Source organism: Garra rufa, chromosome 4 (genome assembly GCF_049309525.1).
Source record: "Garra rufa chromosome 4, GarRuf1.0, whole genome shotgun sequence".
In the NCBI taxonomy this organism is placed as follows: Eukaryota; Metazoa; Chordata; class Actinopteri; order Cypriniformes; family Cyprinidae; genus Garra; species Garra rufa.
In genome coordinates, this window is record NC_133364.1 from 35,405,080 (window position 1) to 35,427,739 (window position 22,660).

The 22,660-nt window shown below is 39.3% G+C and overlaps 1 protein-coding gene across 1 annotated transcript; it reads left to right on the forward strand.

Moving 5' to 3' along the window:
- The first annotated feature begins 5,641 nt into the window (after positions 1-5,641).
- LOC141333950 (macrophage mannose receptor 1-like) lies at positions 5,642-17,144 on the forward strand. The gene is made up of 4 exons (XM_073839103.1): positions 5,642-5,678; positions 5,742-6,098; positions 16,252-16,599; positions 16,740-17,144. Exons 1-4 carry the CDS (start codon positions 5,642-5,644, stop codon positions 17,102-17,104), a joined length of 1,107 nt encoding a protein of 368 aa, XP_073695204.1. The 3' UTR covers positions 17,105-17,144.
- Positions 17,145-22,660: the final 5,516 nt, after the last annotated feature.

The following is a 22,660-nucleotide window of genomic DNA, read 5'->3' on the forward strand; positions in this document are numbered from 1 at the left end:
ACTGGTCATCCGAAAGAAACCGCTTCTCGTTCAGTGTACTGGTGATCCGAAAGAAACCGACTCTCGTTCTGTGTACTGGTGATCCGAAAGAAACCGACTCTCGTTCTGTGTACTGGTGATCCGAAAGAAACCGACTCTCGTTCAGTGTACTGGTCATCCGAAAGAAACCGGTTCTCGTTCAGTGTACTGGTGATCCGAAAGAAACCGACTCTCGTTCTGTGTACTGGTGATCCGAAAGAAACCGACTCTTGTTCTGTGTACTGGTGATCCGAAAGAAACCGACTCTCGTTCTGTGTACTGGTGATCCGAAAGAAACCGACTCTCGTTCAGTGTACTTGTGATCCGACAACTGCTGCAACCGATTCTTGAGCCGAGAATGAGATTTGAAAATTCACACAGAGAGTGACTGAAACGTGCCGCTTCATTTGCTCGTGCAGTAGTTTGATTACGTCATTTTTATTATCATACCACCATGTTTAAAAGTTAAATAATTTTTTTAATTATTATAATATTTTATTCAAATAAATTTGTTTGAACATGGTTCAAATTATAGTTGTGTATTGTTTCATTAAAACATTGTTTATTTAATACAAGACATGCATTAAAGATAATGCATGTCATCATTATCTTTAATTACAGTGCAGCTATTTAATAAATCATCACATGTTTTCTCTTAATCAAACATCTCATTTATTATGATACCACTTACCTGGCCAAGATCATAAAAACCATTTTAGCCAATAACCTAACAGAATCCTTAAATAAACTTTTAACAAAACGTTTAACAAAATAGACCAACTTGACTAACGTGCTTCATTTCATACGCTTGAAAAATTACATGCATGCACACAGTATCAGCTCATAAACCAGCAAAGGACCAGCATAAACCAACAAAGGGCCAGAATAAACCAGCAAAGTACCAGCATAAACCAGCAAAGGACCATCATAAACCAGCAAAGGACCAGCATAAACCAGCAAAGGACCATCATAAACCAGCAAAGGACCAGCATAAACCAGCAAAGGACCATCAGAAACCAGCAAAGGACCAGCATAAACCAGCAAAGGACCAGCATAAACCAGCAAAGGACCAGCATAAACAAGCTAAATCTAGCATACCAGCACCAAAACATGCCTAACCAGCATATGCAGTTTTTTTTCCAGCAGGGTCTAGAGAGAGCAAATGCTGATTATTATATTATGACGTCACTTAATGGAAATAACCTAGTTTATTAATAAAAGTGAAACCTGGTTATTTTAATAAGCTACAATTGTCACGTTAGAGATGAGGTCAGGGTCCAAAAGCAGGCGAGGAAGTTTTAATCTTTAAACAACAAACAAATAAACAAACAAAGCAAAAGGCCAACACGGCACAAAACTAAACATAAACTGAAACACAAAATGAACAAAGCATGAAACAAGATCAAAAGGCCAGGGATCCAGAGACACAGATACAAACCAGACAAAAGACAATGCAGACCTGAATCCAGAGTGAGAAGTAAGAGTTCTTATAGTCCAAATGATAATTGTGAACAGATGTGAGTGTAATCAGTGCTAATGACAAGACAGGAGTGAATAATTAGGGAAGTGTAGTGCAGGGAAGGGAAAACAGCGACCTCAGGGAAGCCCCACAGCCCAGATCATGACAGATATAGTTACAAGCTTACTGGTGTGCATGTAAATGTGCTCATTGTTTTAATTTGTTGAATTCACTAAATTCAAAACAGCTGTGTTGATTGGATATCATAGGAAGCAAAGGATGTTACTGCTTTGCAACAGCTCAATTTTTGGTTTGCGGAGCACAAAAATAAAAGATGTCTGTCTTTGTTTCAGCTAATGACATTACCATCTGCTATACCATAGGTTTTGAAACGACAGCAATTTTAAGCACGATTCCACAGCACAATAGTAAGAAAAACGTAAAATCTAAAATATAAATGTAAATAATGAATTGTTTTTACCATTGATGGTAATTGATATTAGAGGTTTGGTGCCTTTACAGGATCAGTTTTGCACCTTAACAGTCGGCAAAATGCATGCTTGCAAAAAGAATGAATGAATGATGCATTTATATAGCAATTTCATTGTGTATTGCCATACACTCAAAGCGCTTTCAATTCATATGGGGAATCTCTCCTCAACCACCACCAGTGTGCAGCATCCACTTGGATGATACCCCGGCTGTCACAGTACAATGGCGCCAGTGCGCTCACCACACACCTGCTACAAGTGGAGAGGAGAGAGTTATATAGCCAATTCAATGAAAGGGGATTATTAGGAGGCCATGATTGACTAGGGACAGTGGAAGAAATTTGGCCAGAATGATGGTGTTACACCCCTACTCTTTACGAGAAGTGCCATGGGATTTTTTGTGACCACAGAGAGTCAGGACCTCGGGTTCACGTCTCACGCGAAGGATAGTCTAGACACAGTATAGTGTCCCCTTTACTATACTGGGGTATTAGGACCCACGTAGACTACAGGGTGAGCACCCCCTGCTGGCCTCACCTGCTTTAAAAATGAAAGGGTGGTTAATATCCACAGCAGAAAAACCAAGAGAGGGAGAAAATTCACAGGTGAGGCCGGTTGATGGTGCGAAAACTGCAGTTGCGGAGGGAACATCCGAGAGGGCAGCAGAGTTCAGTGAGGGTGAGCCGCAAGAAATGCCCTCCACTTCTGCTAAGGGTGGAGCCCGCCAAGCCCATCACTTGGACCCGGCTTACTCCAAAACAGCAATTTATTAAGTATGGATTTGTGTGTCAAGTCGTAAACGGAGTACAACATCCCCTGTGTGTAGTGTGCTCTGAAGTCCTTGCTCACGAGAGTCTTAAGCCGGTAAAAATGCAAAGACATCTGAACACTAAACATCCCAATCTAGCTGCTAAACCTATTGAGTTTTTCCGCAGAAAAGAGGGAGAGTTACGAGGGCAAAAAAAACTCGTAACTACACAAACCACAATCCCCGCTAAAGCTCAGAGGGCTTCCTATGAAGTGGCATATTTAATTGCACAGACTAAAAAGCCTCACACGATAGGTGAAACTTTAATCAAGCCAGCGGCAATAGCCATGAGTTGGATTATGCATGGTGATAAGCAGGCCACTGAGCTCCAACAGGTGCCGCTCTCAGACGGGACTATAGCCCGCCGCATCAGTGACATGGCACTGGACATCAAACGTCAACTCATTGACGCAGTGAAAGGAGGGAAGAATTCGTTACAATTGGACGAGTCCACCGACGTCTCCAATTCCGCCCAGCTCCTAGTTTTGTCAGGTACATTTTTGAGAGGAACCTTAACGAGGAAATGCTGTTTTGCGTGCTGCTGGAGGGAACGTGCACTGGTGAGGACATTTTTAACAAACTGGACCGCAATCTAAAAGAAGAGGGTCTCTCTTGGAGCGAGTGCTTGTCAATGCAAAGCATTTATCATGGGGGTCGCGGGCTAAAAAGTTTTGGAACCCCTGCTCTAGGGGGCGCTTTGGGGAATGTCTCCATTGTGACCTGTGTCTGAAGTATACATACAAAATGACTTGAAAAAATGCAAGTTAGGTGCAGTTGACTCCTCAGAGTGACAAATTGACTTTTTTCACATTAAGGTGAAGAAACCAAAGCTGTTCTTTGCCTCAGCAATAGTAGCCCATCACAAGGGATACGCAGCTCCTGAGCGCAATGCCATCAGGGTGAGAGGGAGAAACTAATACTTGAGGTTACCAGAACAGAGGACCGACAGGTCCTGAGGTTGCAGTGATGTAATCGGTACCCAGCCGAACTACCTCAATGATAAATAGTCAATTCATAATAAGCCAGTCTTTCAAACCAGTTCCTGGAAGGAGATGTCCAGCAGCAACCAGGGGTCCCATAAACAGGAAGATCCTAACCCTGAAACATAGGGAGAACACAGAAAACCCAGCTGTACATACTGCAACACAAGCCTAAGTTGCTGAAAATTATATCAGTTGTAAAGACATATTTCTGTTGGTAATTGACTTGCTTATGTCTTCTACAATAGGGTATATGTCAAACATCATCTGACCAAACCTAGAAAACAGGTCTCAGTCGTATAAAAAAATGGCGATATGGATGGACTTACGGTAATCAGTTAAAAAAGCTAGCTGTTTTATTATTGACATTTTATAAGATTTTTATATATAAACGTTAGTAAAAAGAAACAACACCAACAAAAAAAACTTTTATATGTCAATCCACATATGTGATGGAAAGTTATGATCGTGTATGGTCTACTTTGTCTGCAACTTGATTAAACACCTTCATATTGAACATATGCAAAACACGTGAATCGGAAAAAAACAAGACCTGTTTAGCAGAATACGCAAGTCTGTTTTGCATAACCCCGGAAGTGCCACTGAAAGGTTTTTAGATATTGGAACATTTCGAACTTTAAACAATTTATTGCAGTGTTTTAATTTGGCCCACCATTTACATAATTCAGATATAACCTGGAGCTGATGCTTGGCGTCGCCCTCCTTGCCTCCCCCTCGGCTTGCCACGCTATAAAGTCCTTTTTAGAGGTCTGTGGATGTTCTCCTCCAGAGCATGCACGCTTCCTCTCCACAGCTGAAGTCCGTGTTGGAGTGAAAATTTCTTTCAAGACTGATGTTGTTAAAGGTACTGTATCCAAAAGACTGTGAAAAAGGTGTGAACAAGGCTCTGTAATTTGAGGGGTGGGGGTGGGGGTGGAGCTCCATTCTTTTAAAATAAATTCCCTCATTTACGAATGCTGAAGAGCTTTACTGGATGTTAACTACTTTATTTCATCATGCAATATACGTGTATGACATACCCTGCACTCGTTCTTCTTCTACAGTCATTATATTTTTAGTTTACCTTATCCCGTCTAGTTTCAGTTCAAGAGCCATGCGTCTCCCCTCTTCTAGTGGGGATCCTGTGGGTCAAGTTTATTTTTTTTAGATAGATAGATGTTATGTATAGTAATGTTAGGACAAGTTATATTGTTATTACTGACACATTCAGTGAGTTGTAGCCAGCATTTCAGATTGCTACAAATACCAGCACATGCTGGTTAAGTAGGTTTTGATGCTGGTAAACTGGTTTATGCTGGTCCCTTACCGGCAACATGACCAGCTACGGACCAGTATAAGCCAGCAAAGGACAAGCATACACCAGCATTCCAGCATCAAAACCTACCTAACCAGTGTATGCTGTTTTTTTCAACAGGGTACATTTGCTATATTTGACACAAATCGATGGAAAACGTCATTTCTCAAAACGTCCATAATCCTGCCACTGCCACATTCAAATTAGCACATCCACAGAATTACAGCAACAGAGAGAGAAGGAAATAAGTAAAGGAAGGATAATGAAAAGGGTTTTTGTTTAGAATAATAAACAAATGAGGTAATGCTGAATGAGGGATATATAATAGTCTAATAATCACATTACAGCTGCAGACAGAAACATCAGACTCAACATCTGAAGTAAGAACAACTCACATCTTCATTCTTTAACTCGAATTAGACTTCTGAGATGTTAATATTATCATTGTGTACAGTGCATTTATCTTCCTGTTAAGATGAATGTTTAATTATTGCTGAAATCGTGTTTTAATCCAAAATTAATCTATGAATATTTGATATCTGAGTTTATCTGTATTTATCTTCCCCAGGAATGGACCAAGCTCTGTGTTTCATTCTTCTCCTCAGTGGTGAGTGTGTTTGTGGTTTGATCCTGATATGAAAATCATTGAAGCAAAGCCTCTCTTTCACAGCTCTCTGCTCTGTATCTGAATGTGTTCAGCGTCAGTATCACTTTATAAATGAAAATAAGACCTGGACTGAAGCTCAGAGATACTGCAGAGAGAAATACTCAGATCTGGCCACCGTTGACAACACGAACGACATGAACGAGCTGAACAATAGTGTGAATGATAGAAGTGATCAGTTTGTCTGGATTGGGCTGCAGAAGACGGGTCGTGATGAATGGCAGTGGTCTTCAGGTGAACCTGCGCTCTATCTGAACTGGGCTCCTAGACAACCAGAAGGCGGAGCTGATTGTGCTATGATGAAAGATGGAAAATTTGAGGATTTACCATGTCGTTCTGTCAAATATTTCATCTGCAACAACAGTGAGTTCATACATAGATGCACCATATATCAAATTTTAATGCAATACTAGACAGTATAAATATTTAATTTGATTGTGAATTAAAAGAGACTTTGGATATTTGTCACTCTTAGTTTTGAGATTTCTGTAAACAATCAGTATTTGCCAGAACAAAAGACTTCATTCACTGAACACACTTTGATCTTTGATAATTGATGATAATTTGTTACAATGCAAACTTGAAATCAAAGAGTCTAAAAATATTAGAGATCTAAACTAATCTAATAATAATATTAAACATATAGCAGTGACTAGAGGTGATGTAGCTTGATATTTTCAGCCTTCAGTATCTCAACACAAACCTACAAGGGCTTAGTTTTTCACGTGTAGATTAACTTGAGTCTGGTTCATATAGGAGTTATAGTCCATTACAACATCCACCACTGTTGCTGAGAAATGTAATGTAGCGATTGGATAGTGAAGCTACTTAAAAGTCACAGTGCAGAGTTTAGGGGAGCACTTTTTGAATTTCTCAGTTTGTTCAAATCGTCATGGAGTTCAGAGCATAATTTTTATCCACATTAATTTCACACTTGTCTAGTAAAAATATGTTGCTTTGTTTCATAATTACAGTGTATAAGTTTTTCGTTATTTGCCTCAAAAGAAAGGAAGTGAAATGTTGCATTATTCCCCGTAGGTGGGGTACATTGTATCACAACCATATGACAGCTTAAAGTCCGGGTGAAATCAAAATATGCAATATTTATTTTGTTAGTGCACATTGTTAGTCTTAAAGTGATAAATTATTCAGTGCTTTTTAATCTTTTGAAAAAATAGTTTGTGATTGTAGTGAAAGGAGCTGTAGTGCATTGTCCAATCACGTAATCTCAGTGGGCATTTATATGAATACATTTTACGACACCATTTGTGTGTTCAAGCACCGTTTGTGCGTCATTGCCTGAAGTTCATCATTTCCGTGTCTGCCCCTTCCACTTTCACAGGTATGCGTTGTTGACTTGGTAGCATCATGATGCTTGTTTTGGGATAATCCATAATGCATTCGATTTATCAGTGGCGGCCTCTCTCTCTCGCTGCATTCACGTTCTCCGTCTGTAATCTCGTTCTTGATCTGCGCTTTGATGTCCTTTTGTGTTTGCGGCTGCATGTGAGTGGATATTAAGAATGGCGATTATTAATTAATGTGACAAGGAAATTTAATGCTATCTTTTAGGAACAATAGCCTGATTTGGGTCCATTGCATGTAATAGAGCCTGCAGTTTGACATTTGTTGATGCTGTTTTGTCGGAGTGAATTCCTGGATGCCAAGCTGGTTCTCCAATGTGTAGCTGTACCATTCTTTTCTTTATTAATACTGCGCCAACAAGTATTCGTTGTTTGTCTTGGTTGTTGAAGTGGTTTAATTGTTTTTTATTGTTGTTGTTTTACGTTTGTGTGGTACATTTTGGATTTATAAATACTATTTGTTAATTTTATTTTTTGTTTACTCTAAAGTTGTAAAGTTGTTCAGTTTGTATTTTTGCTGCTTTAGCTTTTATTTGTAAAGTTTATTTAACTTTGTTGGTTTTGCCTTAGCAGCATTTAATTTTCTTTTGTTGATATCCGTTCTTTTGTATTTGTATTGGTTTGATTAGTGTTAATATCTGCCACCTCCTGCTGTAGTTTTTTTACTAGGTCTTTGTTTAACCAACCGTGTGTGTGTGTGTGTGTGTGTGTGTGTGTGTGTATATATATATATATATATGTGTGTGTGTCCTCCTTTTTGATATATAAAATTATGTCCGGGGGGATTTTGTAGAATATCATTAAATGTCCGAGTTTTTTTTATCTCATTTCACTGACCGTCATTAATTCAACACTTTAAATGCAGCCACTGCCCACCGGTGTAGCAGTCGATTCTGTTCCCTTCTGGAATTCCTGTTCCCCCTCTACAAAGCGTGTTTGCGGACAGCTTCCGCAAAGGCACCGAGGCACAACTGGATGTACGGAAAGCGACATGGGACAAATGTATTTGCCCAACGTTCAAGTGTCTTTCTTCTCTACAGCGTAATAAAATTATTCTTTAAGTTAGTGTTCGTGTTCTGTGGTTTTTAGTATTCTTGAAATTGTTCCTTTGTTTTTGTGTAATGTCTGAATTTATGCAGTTGAATTTTGCATATACATTTTAACATAATCTGTCGGTGCAGACGTCTAAATTGTTATTAAATGTAAATTTTCATCTCCCTTGCCTTTACAGAAATGTTACACTTGGAAAACACCTTAGAGTTACAATTTTTTTTTATATTTCACATTGAAACAATATGTTATTAAACCTTGAGCCATCAATTTGCCAATATTTTTTTTTTAATTATTTATATTCCAAGCACCACAGAACTGCTTGTCCCCACAGCCATGTACAGAGGGAAAGGGTTTTATTTTGGGGTCAAGTTGTTCTAACATTTCAAATATGTTAATTAATGGCATAATGAAACAATGCTGCATACATCTTACAAAATGTCAAAAATAAAAAAGTATATCAGGTCTTATTTATGTCACTGGTGATTCATTGTGTCAATGGTGTGACTGTTTTTTTCTGCCACATTAAATAAAAATAATATTTATAAAAATGTTAATAGTTCTAAGGTAACACAAGTGATGAAAATTGTACATGTGGTCTTAAAATTTTGAAGTAAAATAAAATAAAAATTAAGCTGTCATTTTTCTATATTCATAAAGTCAAAAGGTAATCTAATAATTTGGTCTAAGTTTAAATGTTATAAAAAGAAGTACATTTTAAAGCACCATGCCACACCAAAAGTGGACATTTCTGTAGAATGATCCTAAACTTGATGCCTCATATTATAGACTATATTAAATATAATAGTTAATCTATAAATTTAAATTTTTTATATAAATAAATTTAAATATTTAAATTTTTCACAAGAAATACATGATGCAAGGGTAAACACAGCTTTTAGTAGTTATAGTAATTAGAGCATAATTGCAGAGACCACTAATGAAATCAATTAGTTTTTAATCAGTTTAGCTATAAATTTGGGCCATGAGCATGGCATGTTGTCACTTGAATTTACATTCTTGCTGAGGTTGTCAGAAAATCTTAACTATGGATCAAAAATTGTTTGAAGAAATTTTCAATTATAAAACTCAGGGAATTTACCCGTTTGGCATTAAGAAAGAGCAAAAATATGTAATTCGCAGACGTTCTTCCAACTTCCAAGTTGATGGTAAGCAAACTACTCTAAGTGATATTCATATACTGACACGAAGACCTGATACAAAGTTAATATTGTCTTGAACTAAATTGACTTTCCAGCGGTTACAATGGTACAAATTACCTATTCTTTAATGTAATTTTAAATGGGACTATTTTTTGCATTGGGCCTTCAGAACATAGTACTATTATTATTATTATTATTATTTTTATTATTATTATTATAGATTTGACTAATAAAAATGCTGTTTTAATAGATGGGAAACTTTACCATATGTCTTCAAAAAACAATGTGCAAATAAAAAGAAGAGTGGTTGTTGGGCAAAAAGAGGCCAACCAAATATTTTTAGAATTTCATGCCAGCCCCTATGGAGCACACTGCGGAACAGAAAAGACAAAGCTTGCCATTTCAGCCAGATTTTACTGGCCTGGAATGGGGGTGGACATTGATAAATGGGTAAATATAAAATTATTTTCAAATTTGTCATGAGATACAAATGTATTGTTTTTGAATGTATTTGTGATGTGCTTCTTTCTAAATATCAGGTTCTGCAGTGTGTCCAGTGCCAGTTCAGCAGACCGTCCATCAAACAGGAGCCCAAGTACATCCCAATATGTGTATGTAAGCTTGTTCACAAGCATTTAAAGAGAATGTGTCACAGATTATGGTCACAGAATTTAAATGTATTTTTTTGTGTGCTCTTTTCATTTTAAGGTGGACAAGCCTCTGGAACTGCTGGGTATGGACCTAGTGGGTAAAGTCACCAGGACCGACAAAGGCAACGAATACATTTGTGTCCTGGTTGACTATTACACAAAATGGTCCGAAGCATATGCAATCCCAAACAAATCTGCTACAGTTGTCTCTCGTTGCATCATCAACTTCTTTTACAGGTTTGGGGCACCAAAGAGGATACTCACTGACCAAGGCACTGAGTTTGTCAACCAGGTTTGTAGCATGCTGAATGAATCACATTTTGTATGCATGAAAAAGTTGTGTATATTAAGCAGTGAACCATAATTGCTTTGTGCAAATCACAAACCTTATGCATGTTTTTCAAATAGATCAACAGAGAACTCTGTGCCTTCCTCAGTGTGGAAAGAAGCCTCTGTGCCCCATACCATCCACAAACTAATGGACTTGTTGAAAAATTAAATCATACCATTCAGAGGTAAACCTTTCAACAAGTGGAATACAATTTTCATATTAATATTGGTTGTCTTTCAAGTGTACACTGATAACTTCCAACTCCTCTTGGTTCTAATTCTAGAGCCTTGTGTAAGCTTGTCGATTCACGGCCTGAAAAATGGGATGAGTACCTAGATGCAGTAATGTTTGGTTTAAGAACCAAAACCCAGCTGACAACTAGGTTCTCCCCATTTTTCTTGATGTTTGGCATGGAGGCTCGATATCCTTGTGAGGTGCCCGAGACGTTTGAGGTATGAAAAATGTGCAATCTCTAATAAAATTCATGTTTCATTTACAAATTAATGACATAATTTCAATGTTCTATATTTTGTAAAGGTCAACAGCACAGTGGAATCTGTTATAGCAGAGGACACTGTGTCGGGGGCCATTTCTCTCAAGGAAAGAATGGACCACATAGTGAAGGACAATGCCAAGAGAAAACAGGAGCGGAGACAGAAAGTGGCAAATCAGGCACCATTCTGTGTAGGCCAAAAGGTCTTACGGAAAAATATAAGGACCCAGCAGAGGAAGGGGGGCAAGCTCGAGTGCAGCTGGCTGGGACCATATGAAATAATAAGTCTAAAAGACAAGAGTGCAGATCTGAGGGATGGGAAGGGTTCCATTTTTCCCAAAATTAGTACAGACCACCTTAAATCCTTTAAGGAAGACACACCCCGGATACCCCACAGACTTGCTGTACATGAACCCCAACTTAAGAGACATAAAGAAACTGGACAACACCCTTCACCTACACATGTAGACCTCACCATCACTAAGGAAATGCAGCCCCCACCATCACTTACATCCTCACCAACAGCACCAATGCTTTCTCCCTGCATCTCCCCCAAATCGTCCTCTTCTCTTTCTCCACTGGACTTATCAATGCCACTTTCCTATCCTGTGTCCCAAACTACCATAGCAACGGTTATACCAGCTGACGCCAAGGATGCAGTACATAGCTGTAAGTACTGATGAAATATCACATGTTGTAATCAATGTTGGTCTGAATTTTAATACGTCAGAATGTGTGTGTGTGTGTGTGTGTGTGTGTGTGTGTGTGTGTGTGGGGGGGGGAGTGTTTTTTTTTTTAATGTATTTTTTTTATTTATTCTGTAGGTATCCAAAGTGCCTGGGCTGGTAATGATAGCCATGTTCTGCTGTCCAAAGTGGGACCCTACAAGTTATTTTATCAAGATATTCTACAGATCGGCCCTGGGAAGGAGCTGGAGAGTGAGGTGTGTGTGTGTTTTTTTTTTTTTTTTTTTTTGGGGGGGGGGGGGGGGGGGTCATAAGTCTTTAATGCAACATATTAATAATTTGTTTCATTTTGCCAAGGTAATAAATGCATATCTGAGACTGAAAGTGAGGCAGCACAACTTAACCTCACCAAAGAAAGCCTTCCACATGGATACATTTGCTATGACTGCCATGTGGAATGGAAAATATTGTGGATTCAAGGTCTGTTGTATTAATGCTTTTATTAAGTATTTTTTATTATTATTCTTGCTGTGTGTGCAGTAAAAAATAGCAACATGTAGACAATACTATATATGTATGTGTGTGTGTGTGTGTGTGTGTGTGTATATATATATATATATATATATAATTCTTTTTATTTCTCCCCCCCAGGAGAACCCAGGAGACTATGAGATAATAGTTGGGATTGTAAATGAGTGTCATCATTGGTTTTTAGTTGTAAGTGTTTGTGCTTGAGAACAGTGGGGTTTCCCTTTGGCCCTTTAAAAATGTTTCGGCACATTACCTTTAACGTCTGGCAATTTTGCATATTACCTAGGCTTTATACCCATCCAAAAAAAAAAACATTCTGCTTGACCCACTTGGAGAGACTGACCTCAAGAAGAAAAGGTGTCTTGAAAAAACAAGGTAGCCTTTTTAATTTGCCATGATCTGAAGTAATATTTTGGGAAGTTGTGTGTGATAGAAAAGGAAAGAAATTTGTTTGTAGAGCAATGATGAGAAAAAAAGGAATTCCAGTTTCACATTGGGTGTGTGAAAGTCCGACTCACCCACTGCAGGAGGATGCTACATCATGTGGTGTGTTTGCTTTGAAGGTGTGTGACAGCGCATTTTAAATGTTCATTTAAATAGGATTTGTTTTCGTTTTTCCTTTAACCTTTGCTTTACAGTTTGCAGAAAATATTCTGCAAAATACCATCATTGACTTCTCCAATGCACCACAACACATAGCACAACTCAGACTGGAGATTGCATCAACACTGCTTAGCCAATCTGGTATTTATATTATTATTGTATTTAACCATGAAAGTTATTGTCATGCCTTTTTGATGTGTGCATCACTTTCATTAGTGCTTTGAAAATTAAAAAAGTCACACCCTGTCCATACTGTACCTTACAGATGACCTAAGTAACCTGTGTCACTTTTGTGGGGAGGCAGAAACATTTGTTGACTCCGATGCTGATGATCTCTGGGTAACCTTTTCATTTCTATTTAAACTGGTGTGGAATATTAATAAATAGACTAAGATTTACTTACAATGTTGCTAATTTTTAAAATGTATCTTTTATTTTATAGATTTCCTGTGATGACTGTGGGCGATGGTTCCATATGGATTGTGTTAATAATCCACCCACAGAAGAAGAATACAAATGCTTTTCTTGCAATAAAACAAACTGAATTAAGTCACTGTTGTTTGGTCTTATTTTATTTATTTTTGTAAATTCTTACACCTGCTGCAAAATTGTTTTTGGTTTCACTTAAATTAAGTGACATTTAAAAAATCCGTGACACATACCGTTTCAAATAGGCCTGCGCTAGAAAGCATCATACGCTTAAATCGGTTGTAAGTTGGAAAAACCTAGCTTCTCAGATCCATTTTTAAGTCTCGGAGAAAAGACGGTACTTTTTGATCCCTTTTGCTTCCCGTACATCCAGTTGTGCTTCATGAGTACGTTAGTTCTGACAATACGTATGGTAACACGGCAACTACGCAAGACTACATAGTATGAATACGTAAAGGGGAACAGACATTCCGAGGGGAACAGAATCGACTGCTACACCGGCATTATTCTGAGGTACCAGTCTGATGACGTGAAAGACCCAGTTGTCAAAACAAAACAAATGAGGAGCTGCGCTGCAAGAGCTGTGTGTCACTAACATGCCGAAACGCAAATGTAGTTTCACAGACGAATTGCAAAAAAAAAATAAAAGATGTTCATTCGTGGTAGTGATAAATGGTAAGCATTGTGCACCATCTGCACCTATGCTGCCCTCCAAAGGCAAAGTGCAGTAACTACACTAACACTGAAACAGAGAAAAATGCCTTTAAAGTTTTTAGGCCAGCTAGTCAAACATGTTGACACTCTTGTTTCTCGGAAACACTTTCGTTTCTTTGGGACAAAATTGATCAGGAGACTTCGCCACAAGACAAAACAGTTTTCATAATGTCCATTTTAAGCCTCAATTTTGACCAAATGCGTAGTTACCGCACTTTGCACTTTGAAATCAATTTAAATAAAAATTTAAATAAATGTGTGATTTCTATTATTGAGTGGGGGGGGGGCGGTCTAATTACAATCCATAAAAGTAAATGGTGTAAATTACAATGCTAATGTCATAGAATAGCATAGTTTTATAACAGCGGGGCTCATTGTAATGCGGTGTTACAACTTTACCATCTGCGATACTGGAATATAACACAGGTTAGTGTCTTTTGCAAAGCATTAATATACTGATAAATAACAGATTGAAGATTAAAATAATAGCAGATTTGTCTCATCTTAAATGAATGTAGGGGATCTACAAGTTCTATTTCGCAAGAGCTTTTATTTTGAAATTGGTCGCAGGCGCCGCCATTACCATTTTCTCGCATGAGTGTCGGATGCACAGAGAGATAGTGAGAGAGAAGAGAAGCAGCGGTGAGCTCATGAAGAATGTGCTGTTTTGAGAAAGAGTTTAGACCGGTGACATGCATTAAAACTGCATGTTGACGCTTTTAAGACTTCGTTTGTCTTAATTGTCTTAACGAGCCTATTTACGAGCCGAGTCATAACTACATAGTGCTCATACCTGAAGCTGAAAACCAAGTGTGCCATTCGAGTCCCTAAAAGTGAAGCCAAAAGTTTTCGATCGCCCCCTGGTGGCTGGCTGCAGTATGTCAAAAACCCGCCCTCTCCATGTAATCTAATGGAACGTGAGCCAAACTAAATAATCAAATTACACTTCAAATAATTTTTTTTCCAAAGATGGTTTCTATCATGTGAGGTAGTTCTTATACTACTGATTCATGTTCAGGTGTTCCTTTTTTGTAAAAAGTTTGCTTTTAGGTAGTTATTTAATGCTATAAAAACGGGCTGTGGTGTCATGATTGTGATCGTGCGATTGGGTTTTCGTGAGTTTGTGCTGATAGCACACATACATCACGGAGACATCTTTTTGACGTCTGCATTCATGTCTGCAAGACATCTGCAAGACGTAGTTTGCTCATCTGCAATACGTCTATTGGACGTTTCCTATCAGATGTCAAATAGATGTCTATTAGATGTTCTTAAGATGTTTATGATTCAGAATGTATGTAAAACTGACATCTTACAGACATCTTCCAGAAGTTTGTACAGAGCAGATGCTTTCCAGATCAAGAGATCTTCAAAAGACATCTTGCAGACATACGTGTGCTATCTGGGGCAGCTCTGCCTCGCAACACTACTGCGCAGACTCTGGCTCCGAACAAATCTTTACTGCGCATGCTCTGGCTCCAAATGACGTAATTTCCCTCAATATGGCTTCACTTTTCTATAGTGAAATGAAGCAGAGATGCGTCGTCCATCTTTTTTTAGTTTTTTTTTTTCCCTTTTTTATGCTGTAAATAGACTGTCAAGTGTTTAAAAAGCCATTCCGTGTTAAAGTTGAATACTGCTGTATTTTTCGTGTGTTTGCATCCAGTTTTGTTAGTTTGTACGAACTCAAAACGTGGTGAATGCTGTTGCTTATTTTATTTGTGAGGAGAGTTGGCTGATTCGTTAGATGGGATCGTAAATTGTCCATGCTCTCGGACTGATCTTCGTTGGACTGGATTGCGGCCTCATCAGATCAAGCTGTTGTCTTTAGGATCATGGGGACAATGGTTGAAGATCATAGAGTTAAAGGAACAGTACCCTGCCTATCTGGACACCCTTCTCATATTTTGTCATAGGGCCCAAAATTGCGAGTGGCGCCCCTGGGTGGGGGGACTGGAAGATCCTTTTGTTTGCTCACTCAGTCTTCCTTAAGTGTAGAGGTTTAATTTTTCCCCCACAAGGCGGTGGCATATTCCCCTCCACCACATGAATACTAAAAACTGAGATGAAAAATTTACTTTAGCCAGAAATGTACTTTTACTATGCTATAAAATAAATTTGGTTATGCTAGCATGTGTAGAAATATAAAAAATGTTAAAACTAACCCCCGCCTTAGTTTGTGCCCTGCGCTCCCCTACATCAAGTTTCTGTGCATCTTAATGTTTTTTCTTTGTGCAACTGACTGTCTGTGTTTCATTTCATGCTTTGAATGCACATGTTTCAGCCAATCAGACAGTTTTAGACAAATCATGGTATAGTGTGAAATATCTTGAACATTGTGAATATTCAATATATCAGCAGCTGTAGAAGCAGCTCAAGTCTGTGAATGACGTTTTTCTGATGTTTCCATCGCTGCTCCTGTTCACAGCCAAACCATAAAGCAGCGTAAGAATAATGAACAAACTGATTCATGAATCTTTTTCTCATTTGTTTTTCTTAAAGCGAACACAGGACTCGTCTTTGTCAATCAGACGATGAATTGGACAGACGCTCAGAGTTACTGCAGACAGAATCACATTGATCTGGTCAGTGTGAGAAACCAGAATGAGAATCAACAGGTTCAGCAGTTCATTAGTGATAGACACTTATCTGGATCACATGTCTGGATCGGTCTGTTCAGAGACTCATGGCAGTGGTCAGATCAGAGTAACTCCTCATTCAGATACTGGAAGTCTGGTCAACCTGATTATTATGGATATGGTGAAGACTGTACAAGTGTTGAACTGAACGCTCAGGGACGATGGCATGACAGCTCTTGCAACAACCAATATCCTTTTGTGTGTCATGAAGGTGAGGGGACTTTCACAAAACACACACAACAAGTTCACTCTACATGTCTGACATTACAAATTCATCCACAGTGTTTGTTCTGCATGTTGTTGTAGATCAGTCTCTCTCTAGTTTCTGCTTGTGGTTTGTTTTGTGTCCAGATCTTGAACTGATTGTGGTCAAAGAGAATCTGACGTGGTCTGAAGCTCTGAGATACTGCAGACAGAATCATGTGGATCTGGTGTCGGTTCATTCAGAAGAGATTCAGCGGCGTGTGATGAACGGGGTTAAACGGGCGTCTACTGCGGCGGTGTGGTTGGGTTTACACAACTACTGCATCATGAACATGTGGCTCTGGGTGAGTGGAGAGATGGTGTGCTATCACAACTGGGCTCCAGGGAACGGAACCACACCAGAAAACTGCAAACTCGAGAACAGAAAAGGAGCAGTTCAGTCTGGAGGAGATCAGAGCTGGATCAGCCTTCCTGAATCTCACAAACTCAACTTCATCTGCAGCAGATATTAAGAGTGAGGAACACACTCATGTGTTTATTTACATTAACGGTTTTCATAGGATACTTGCTTATTTTTCTGATTTACTTTTATGTTTGATTTGTTCTTTAGTAATTTCTTGGTAAATCTGCTTATTTGGGTTTTAAACATGGCATTTTATAAGTAAGTTTTATTGCTGTATTATGAAATATGTTTTTTAAGAAACTCTTTGTATATCATGACTCTGTGTTCACAAGATATGATTAGTGCAAAACATACAAACACATGATAACAGAACATGATATACAGACAACAAATTTTTAACAGAAATAAATCACAATTTGTTAATAGTTCACTTAGATTAATGAGGGATCTAGTGATCCTTAGTTGTTAACTATGTCTGTTTTGCTTCAAGAGAGCAACTATACATTTGTTTTGTGTTTTACTTACTTTCTTTTATTCTTCATTCATTTATAATCATTTTTCATGTAATAGTTTTATTATTCCATTTAATTATATACTCATTTATAATCATTTTAACCATTTATATACTAATTTCATTGATGTGTATAGATTAGTAATTTGTACTATTGTTTTCTATTGTTTTACAAGTGAATGTTAATGGAAATTCAAGGGTTGTGGGATGTTGTTGTGGATCAGTTTGGTGTAACACTGCTTGTTGTATTTGTGTTGAAACATAAGCAGCTAAGATTATTCAATAAACTCTACTTCTTTATCATTATCACTTTGTCTCCTGCTTCTGTTCTTCTCCGGCTTTACTCAGTTTATTTAACTCTATGATTATTCAGGTAGGATAAGGACAGTCAAATCTAGACTAAACCATGTACTCACCTGCCTGGAGCCTGCAATCCTCCCTTGTGGTTGTTGTTTGAGTCTTAGTTTGCAGTAATAAGTAAAGTCTAATGTAATCGAAACAATAAAATATCTTATTTTATTGGTAGAATATAAAGCAGTTAATGAACAGTATTGCATTAAAGGGCCTACTGGCTAGGGACCTTACAATGATAAAAATCCATTCACTCCTTTTTTAATTCCCAAAAATTAGCATTCTGTCCTGTATTAGCATACTTCAGAAATCAGCCATTTTCTCCATGTTTGAGCAGATGTAGACACAACAATGTCTTGTAAGCAATGCAGAAGTTTTGTAGTTGGATGTAAAAGTGAACATAAGCCGGTTGTGACGCTGTACAAACGCTTCCAGTGTGAATACTCTTGCGAGTCTGCAGCTGCAGTGATGATGAAGTTACGCTGATGTGAAGCTGACAAGAAGCTCAATCTTGAGATGTAAAACAGGCATAAGATTCTCAGAGCCACTAAAGATGCATTAGTTTTGTTTTTGATGATAACGTGTCACCTGATACATAAATTGAAGAGAGGGGCGGGGTGAACAGAGCTCATTAGCATTTAAAGAGCCATGCACCAAAACAGGTTGCTCTGAACAGAGCTGTTTTTGACTAAATAAAAGGGTTTTGTTCTACACGACCATTGAGGAACTTTAATCAAAGAATGCTGAAGACATTTCATGTAGACCCTAAAGAATCATACCAACTTCTGGTAAATGGGTCTCTGATGTGATTCAGTCAAGATCAGTGAGTGATTTTCCCAGTTTTTTTTTTGTTTGATTGACATCAGTGACGCAGACAGCAGTAGGTTTATTAGGCTGCTGTCTCTTTAAGACTGAATGCATGAGTCTAATATACTGACACACATCCGATTTCCTTCCCAGCTCTTTATGTTCACTCAAGACATAACTGATCCAGCAAACAAAAGACTGTGATAATGTTTTTTTAACTTAATATGACAGATGCTGTTTTTCACATTACAAATACATTTTTCAGTACCATTTTTTTTTTGGAGATGATCAGCCTGTGGCACAGCTGAGGTAGAATGGAAGGCCAGGTTTCTTTAAAAGTGACCTTAAGCTCATCTGCATTTTTTGGTCTATTGTTTCTCATTTACCTCTTGACAATACCCCATAGATTGTCTATGGTGTTCAGGTCTGGTGAGTTTGCTGGTCAGTCAAACACACCAACACCATGGTCACCCTTCCTCCAGACTCTAGGACCTTGGTTTCCCATTGAAATACAAAACTTGCTCTCATCTGAAGAGAGGACTTTGGACCACTGGGCAACAGTCCATTTCTTCTTCTTCTTAGCCCATGTAAGATGCCTCTCACATTGTCTGTGGTTCAGGAGTAGCTTAACAAGAGGAATACGACAACTGTAGCCAAATTCCTTGACATGTCTGTGTGTGGTGGCTCTTGATGCCTTGACCCCAGCCTCAGACCAGTCCTTGTGAAGTTCACCCAGATTTTTAAATCAATTTTGCTTGACAAGCCTCTCGAGGCTGCGGTTCTCTCAGTTGGTTGTGCATCTTTTTTCCGTCCACTCAACTTTCTGTTAACATGCTTGGATACAGCACTCTGTGAACAGCCAGCTTCTTTGGCAATGAATGTTTGTGGCTTACCCTCCTTGTGAAGGGTGTCAATGATCGTCTTCTGGAAAACTGTCAGATCAGTAGTCTTCCCCATGATTGTGTAGCCTAGTGAACCAAACTGAGAGATCATTTTGAAGGCTCAGAAAACCTTTGCAGGTGTTTTGAGTTGATTAGCTGATTGGCATGTCAGCATATTCTAATTTGTTGAGATAGATTGTTGAATTGGTGGATTTTTGTTAAATGTGAGCCAAATCATCACAATTAAAATAACCAAAGACCTAAACTACTTCAGTCTGTGTGCACTGAATTTATTTAATACACAAGTCTTCATTTGAGTTAAATTACGGAAATAAATTAACTTTTTAATGACTTTTTAATTTATTGAGATATTGCAGTTGTAATTGTGTAGTGTAAATTAATTAATCTGACTGGTAACATCGTATAGAACAGTGGTTCTCAACTTCAGTCCTCGAGGCCCACTGCTCTGCACATTTTGTATGTTTCTGAATCTGACACACTCAGTTCAGTTCATGTATCTTTCTCCTAATGAGCTGATGATCTGAATCAGGTGTGTTAAATGAAGGAGACACACAAAATGTGCAGAGCAGTGGGCCTCGAGGACTGGAGTTGAGAATCACTGGTATAGAATGTCTTGCTAAATTGTAACTTGACATGAAAGGTTATGCATACATTTAGAAAGTTTAAAAAAAAAGGGCTTTGTAGAGGTAAATTAAAAAAATATGCAGATTTAAGTACTGTATGTAAAAGTGTCACAATCCAGGCGGGGTTGAGGTGTGGAGTAATGGAGAGGAGAACCGGTGTAGATAAACGAATAAAGTTTATTAAAACAAAACACTGTAACTAAAGCAAACAAACAAAAACCGGGAGTATAAGATGAACACAAGCAAACAGAGGTAACAGCAAGCATTGACGGACAATTGGGGAGTGCACACACAGACTCTTAAATACACTGAAACGGGGGTGTGGTCACAAACGAGATAACAGGATGACGAGGGGGAAATACAAATATGGGCATAGAAGGAACCAAAAGGACTAACCAAAAGGGGGAGAAACAAGGACTAAACCAAATGAACTAGAAACATGAGGGAAAAACACTTGGAAAACATGACAGAACAGGACAATACACAGACATGACTCTGACAAAAAGCTGATAGAACGCTGATTAAAATATTGCTCCAGAATACAATAAATTGTTTACACCACTAAAACTCTTGGTGATGTGGTAGTTTTGTGGGGATATTTTTTGTGGAAAATTGTCTGCTTATACGGTCAAGCCCGAAATTATTAATACCCCTGGCAATTAATACCCCTGACTTAAAGTTACTTTTATTCAACCAAGGAGATTTTTTTTTTTACCGGAAATGACACAAGTTTCTCCCAAAACATAATAAGACAATGTACAAGAGGCATCATTGTGGAAAAAATATTTCTCAGCTTTTATTTACATTTGAACAAAAAGTAGCATGTCCAAAATTATTCATAGCCATTGCAAACTGTCCCAGGCTATGGGAAGATCGTCTCAGGTTACGTATGTAACCCTAGTTCCCTGAGAATAGGGAACGAGACACTGCGTCCTCTAGAGGGCGCTTTTGGGGAACGCTGCAGCGTGCCTCGAGTCTGAAGAATGCATAGAAAAACTACATGAAATGGCCGGCGCCAGCGTATGACGTCACCGCGGTGCGTCAGTCGCTGCCGTTGCGTCACTAACGGGCGCCCATAACATAAAAGAGGCGCCCGTGCAACAAAATACATCTTCAAAGTCTGAAGCTTTATCGTCCGAAGCATGGCGAAGAAGCCTAGAGGACGCAGTGTCTCGTTCCCTATTCTCGGGGAACTAGGGTTACATATGTAACCTGAGACGTTCCCTTCCGAAGGGAACTCTCACTGCGTCCTCTAGAGGGCGCTTTTGGGGAACGGTATACCAACACTGCCATGCTGAGGGGAGTGCATGCTAAGCCAGCGAGCACTAAGCAACAATTCTGAGAGGAATTGCCCCTACTAGGACGTGGTGACGGCTGTCAAAACGTTACCCCTCCCGGCCAGAGGCCTGACCTGTTACCCACTTACAGACTGGGTAGAACCCAGGGCACAGCTCAGGCTTGGAATTATAGTAATTCCTTCTGAGGGAAACGGCTAAGCTTCGATGGAAACTTAGACTTGTCAGAACCAGAAACTACCGCAACATAGGGCCTAGTTCCCTCAGGAACTGGCTCCCATAAGAGGGCAGAAACCTGTCCTGGGTCCGTTCAAAGGGCCACTAGTAGTGGCGCGCCCCAATAGTGGATGGTCAGCAGACATCAGCTAAGATATCACAGGAGTCGAACCCAGGGAACCGGGGTTGTGAGCCGACTCCAATAGATGGGAACAAGGCAAAACGTGTGACCCATACCAAAAAGGATTTAAAAGAGGAACTCAAACTTGGTGGGAACCTACCAACACGTGGATTTTATAGAAGTGCCCCAGGTGTGTGTGCACTTACCACACTTGTGGTTTTAACTGGAAGACGTCCAGGCATAGCGTGGGACGCTTACCGACATGATCGGATTTAAGGAGAGTGTTTTCCCAGGGGGTTTCACTATCAGCTCCATGCCGTCTGAAGAGACAGAAAGGGGATGACCCTGATGGTGAGGGGATTGCCACACTAACCCTCCCCTGGACAGAAGCTCGCAAGCTATCTGTCAACAGAGATGAACATGGAGCTGAGACCATCCTGAAATAGTGGACGATAGTAGAGGACAAAAATCCTGACCCTGATCCACAGGGAGGATCGCTTCTCCAAAAGGGGGCACTGCTGTCTTTTAGGGAACCCTTAATGAAAAGGGGAAGCGTGCACAGCCCGGTCCACGAGACCTGTATGAAGGTCTGGCAATCTCACGAAGGTGGGTTGGCGCTCATAGAAGACCCTTCCCAGAAGGGGAGCTGCACAACCGAACAGGAGCGAATGCTCTCACTGTTACCCTTCATAGAGGGGAGCATACATCCAGAATAAAGGCTGGAGAGTAGAAACCTGAAGCATGAAGGTCAAGCTCCTACCCTGGGAAACAGGGAGGAGAACTTGGCCACCAAGGAGTGGTGCTCTTATAAGTGAACCCTGGAAAGGGGGCACGCCAAC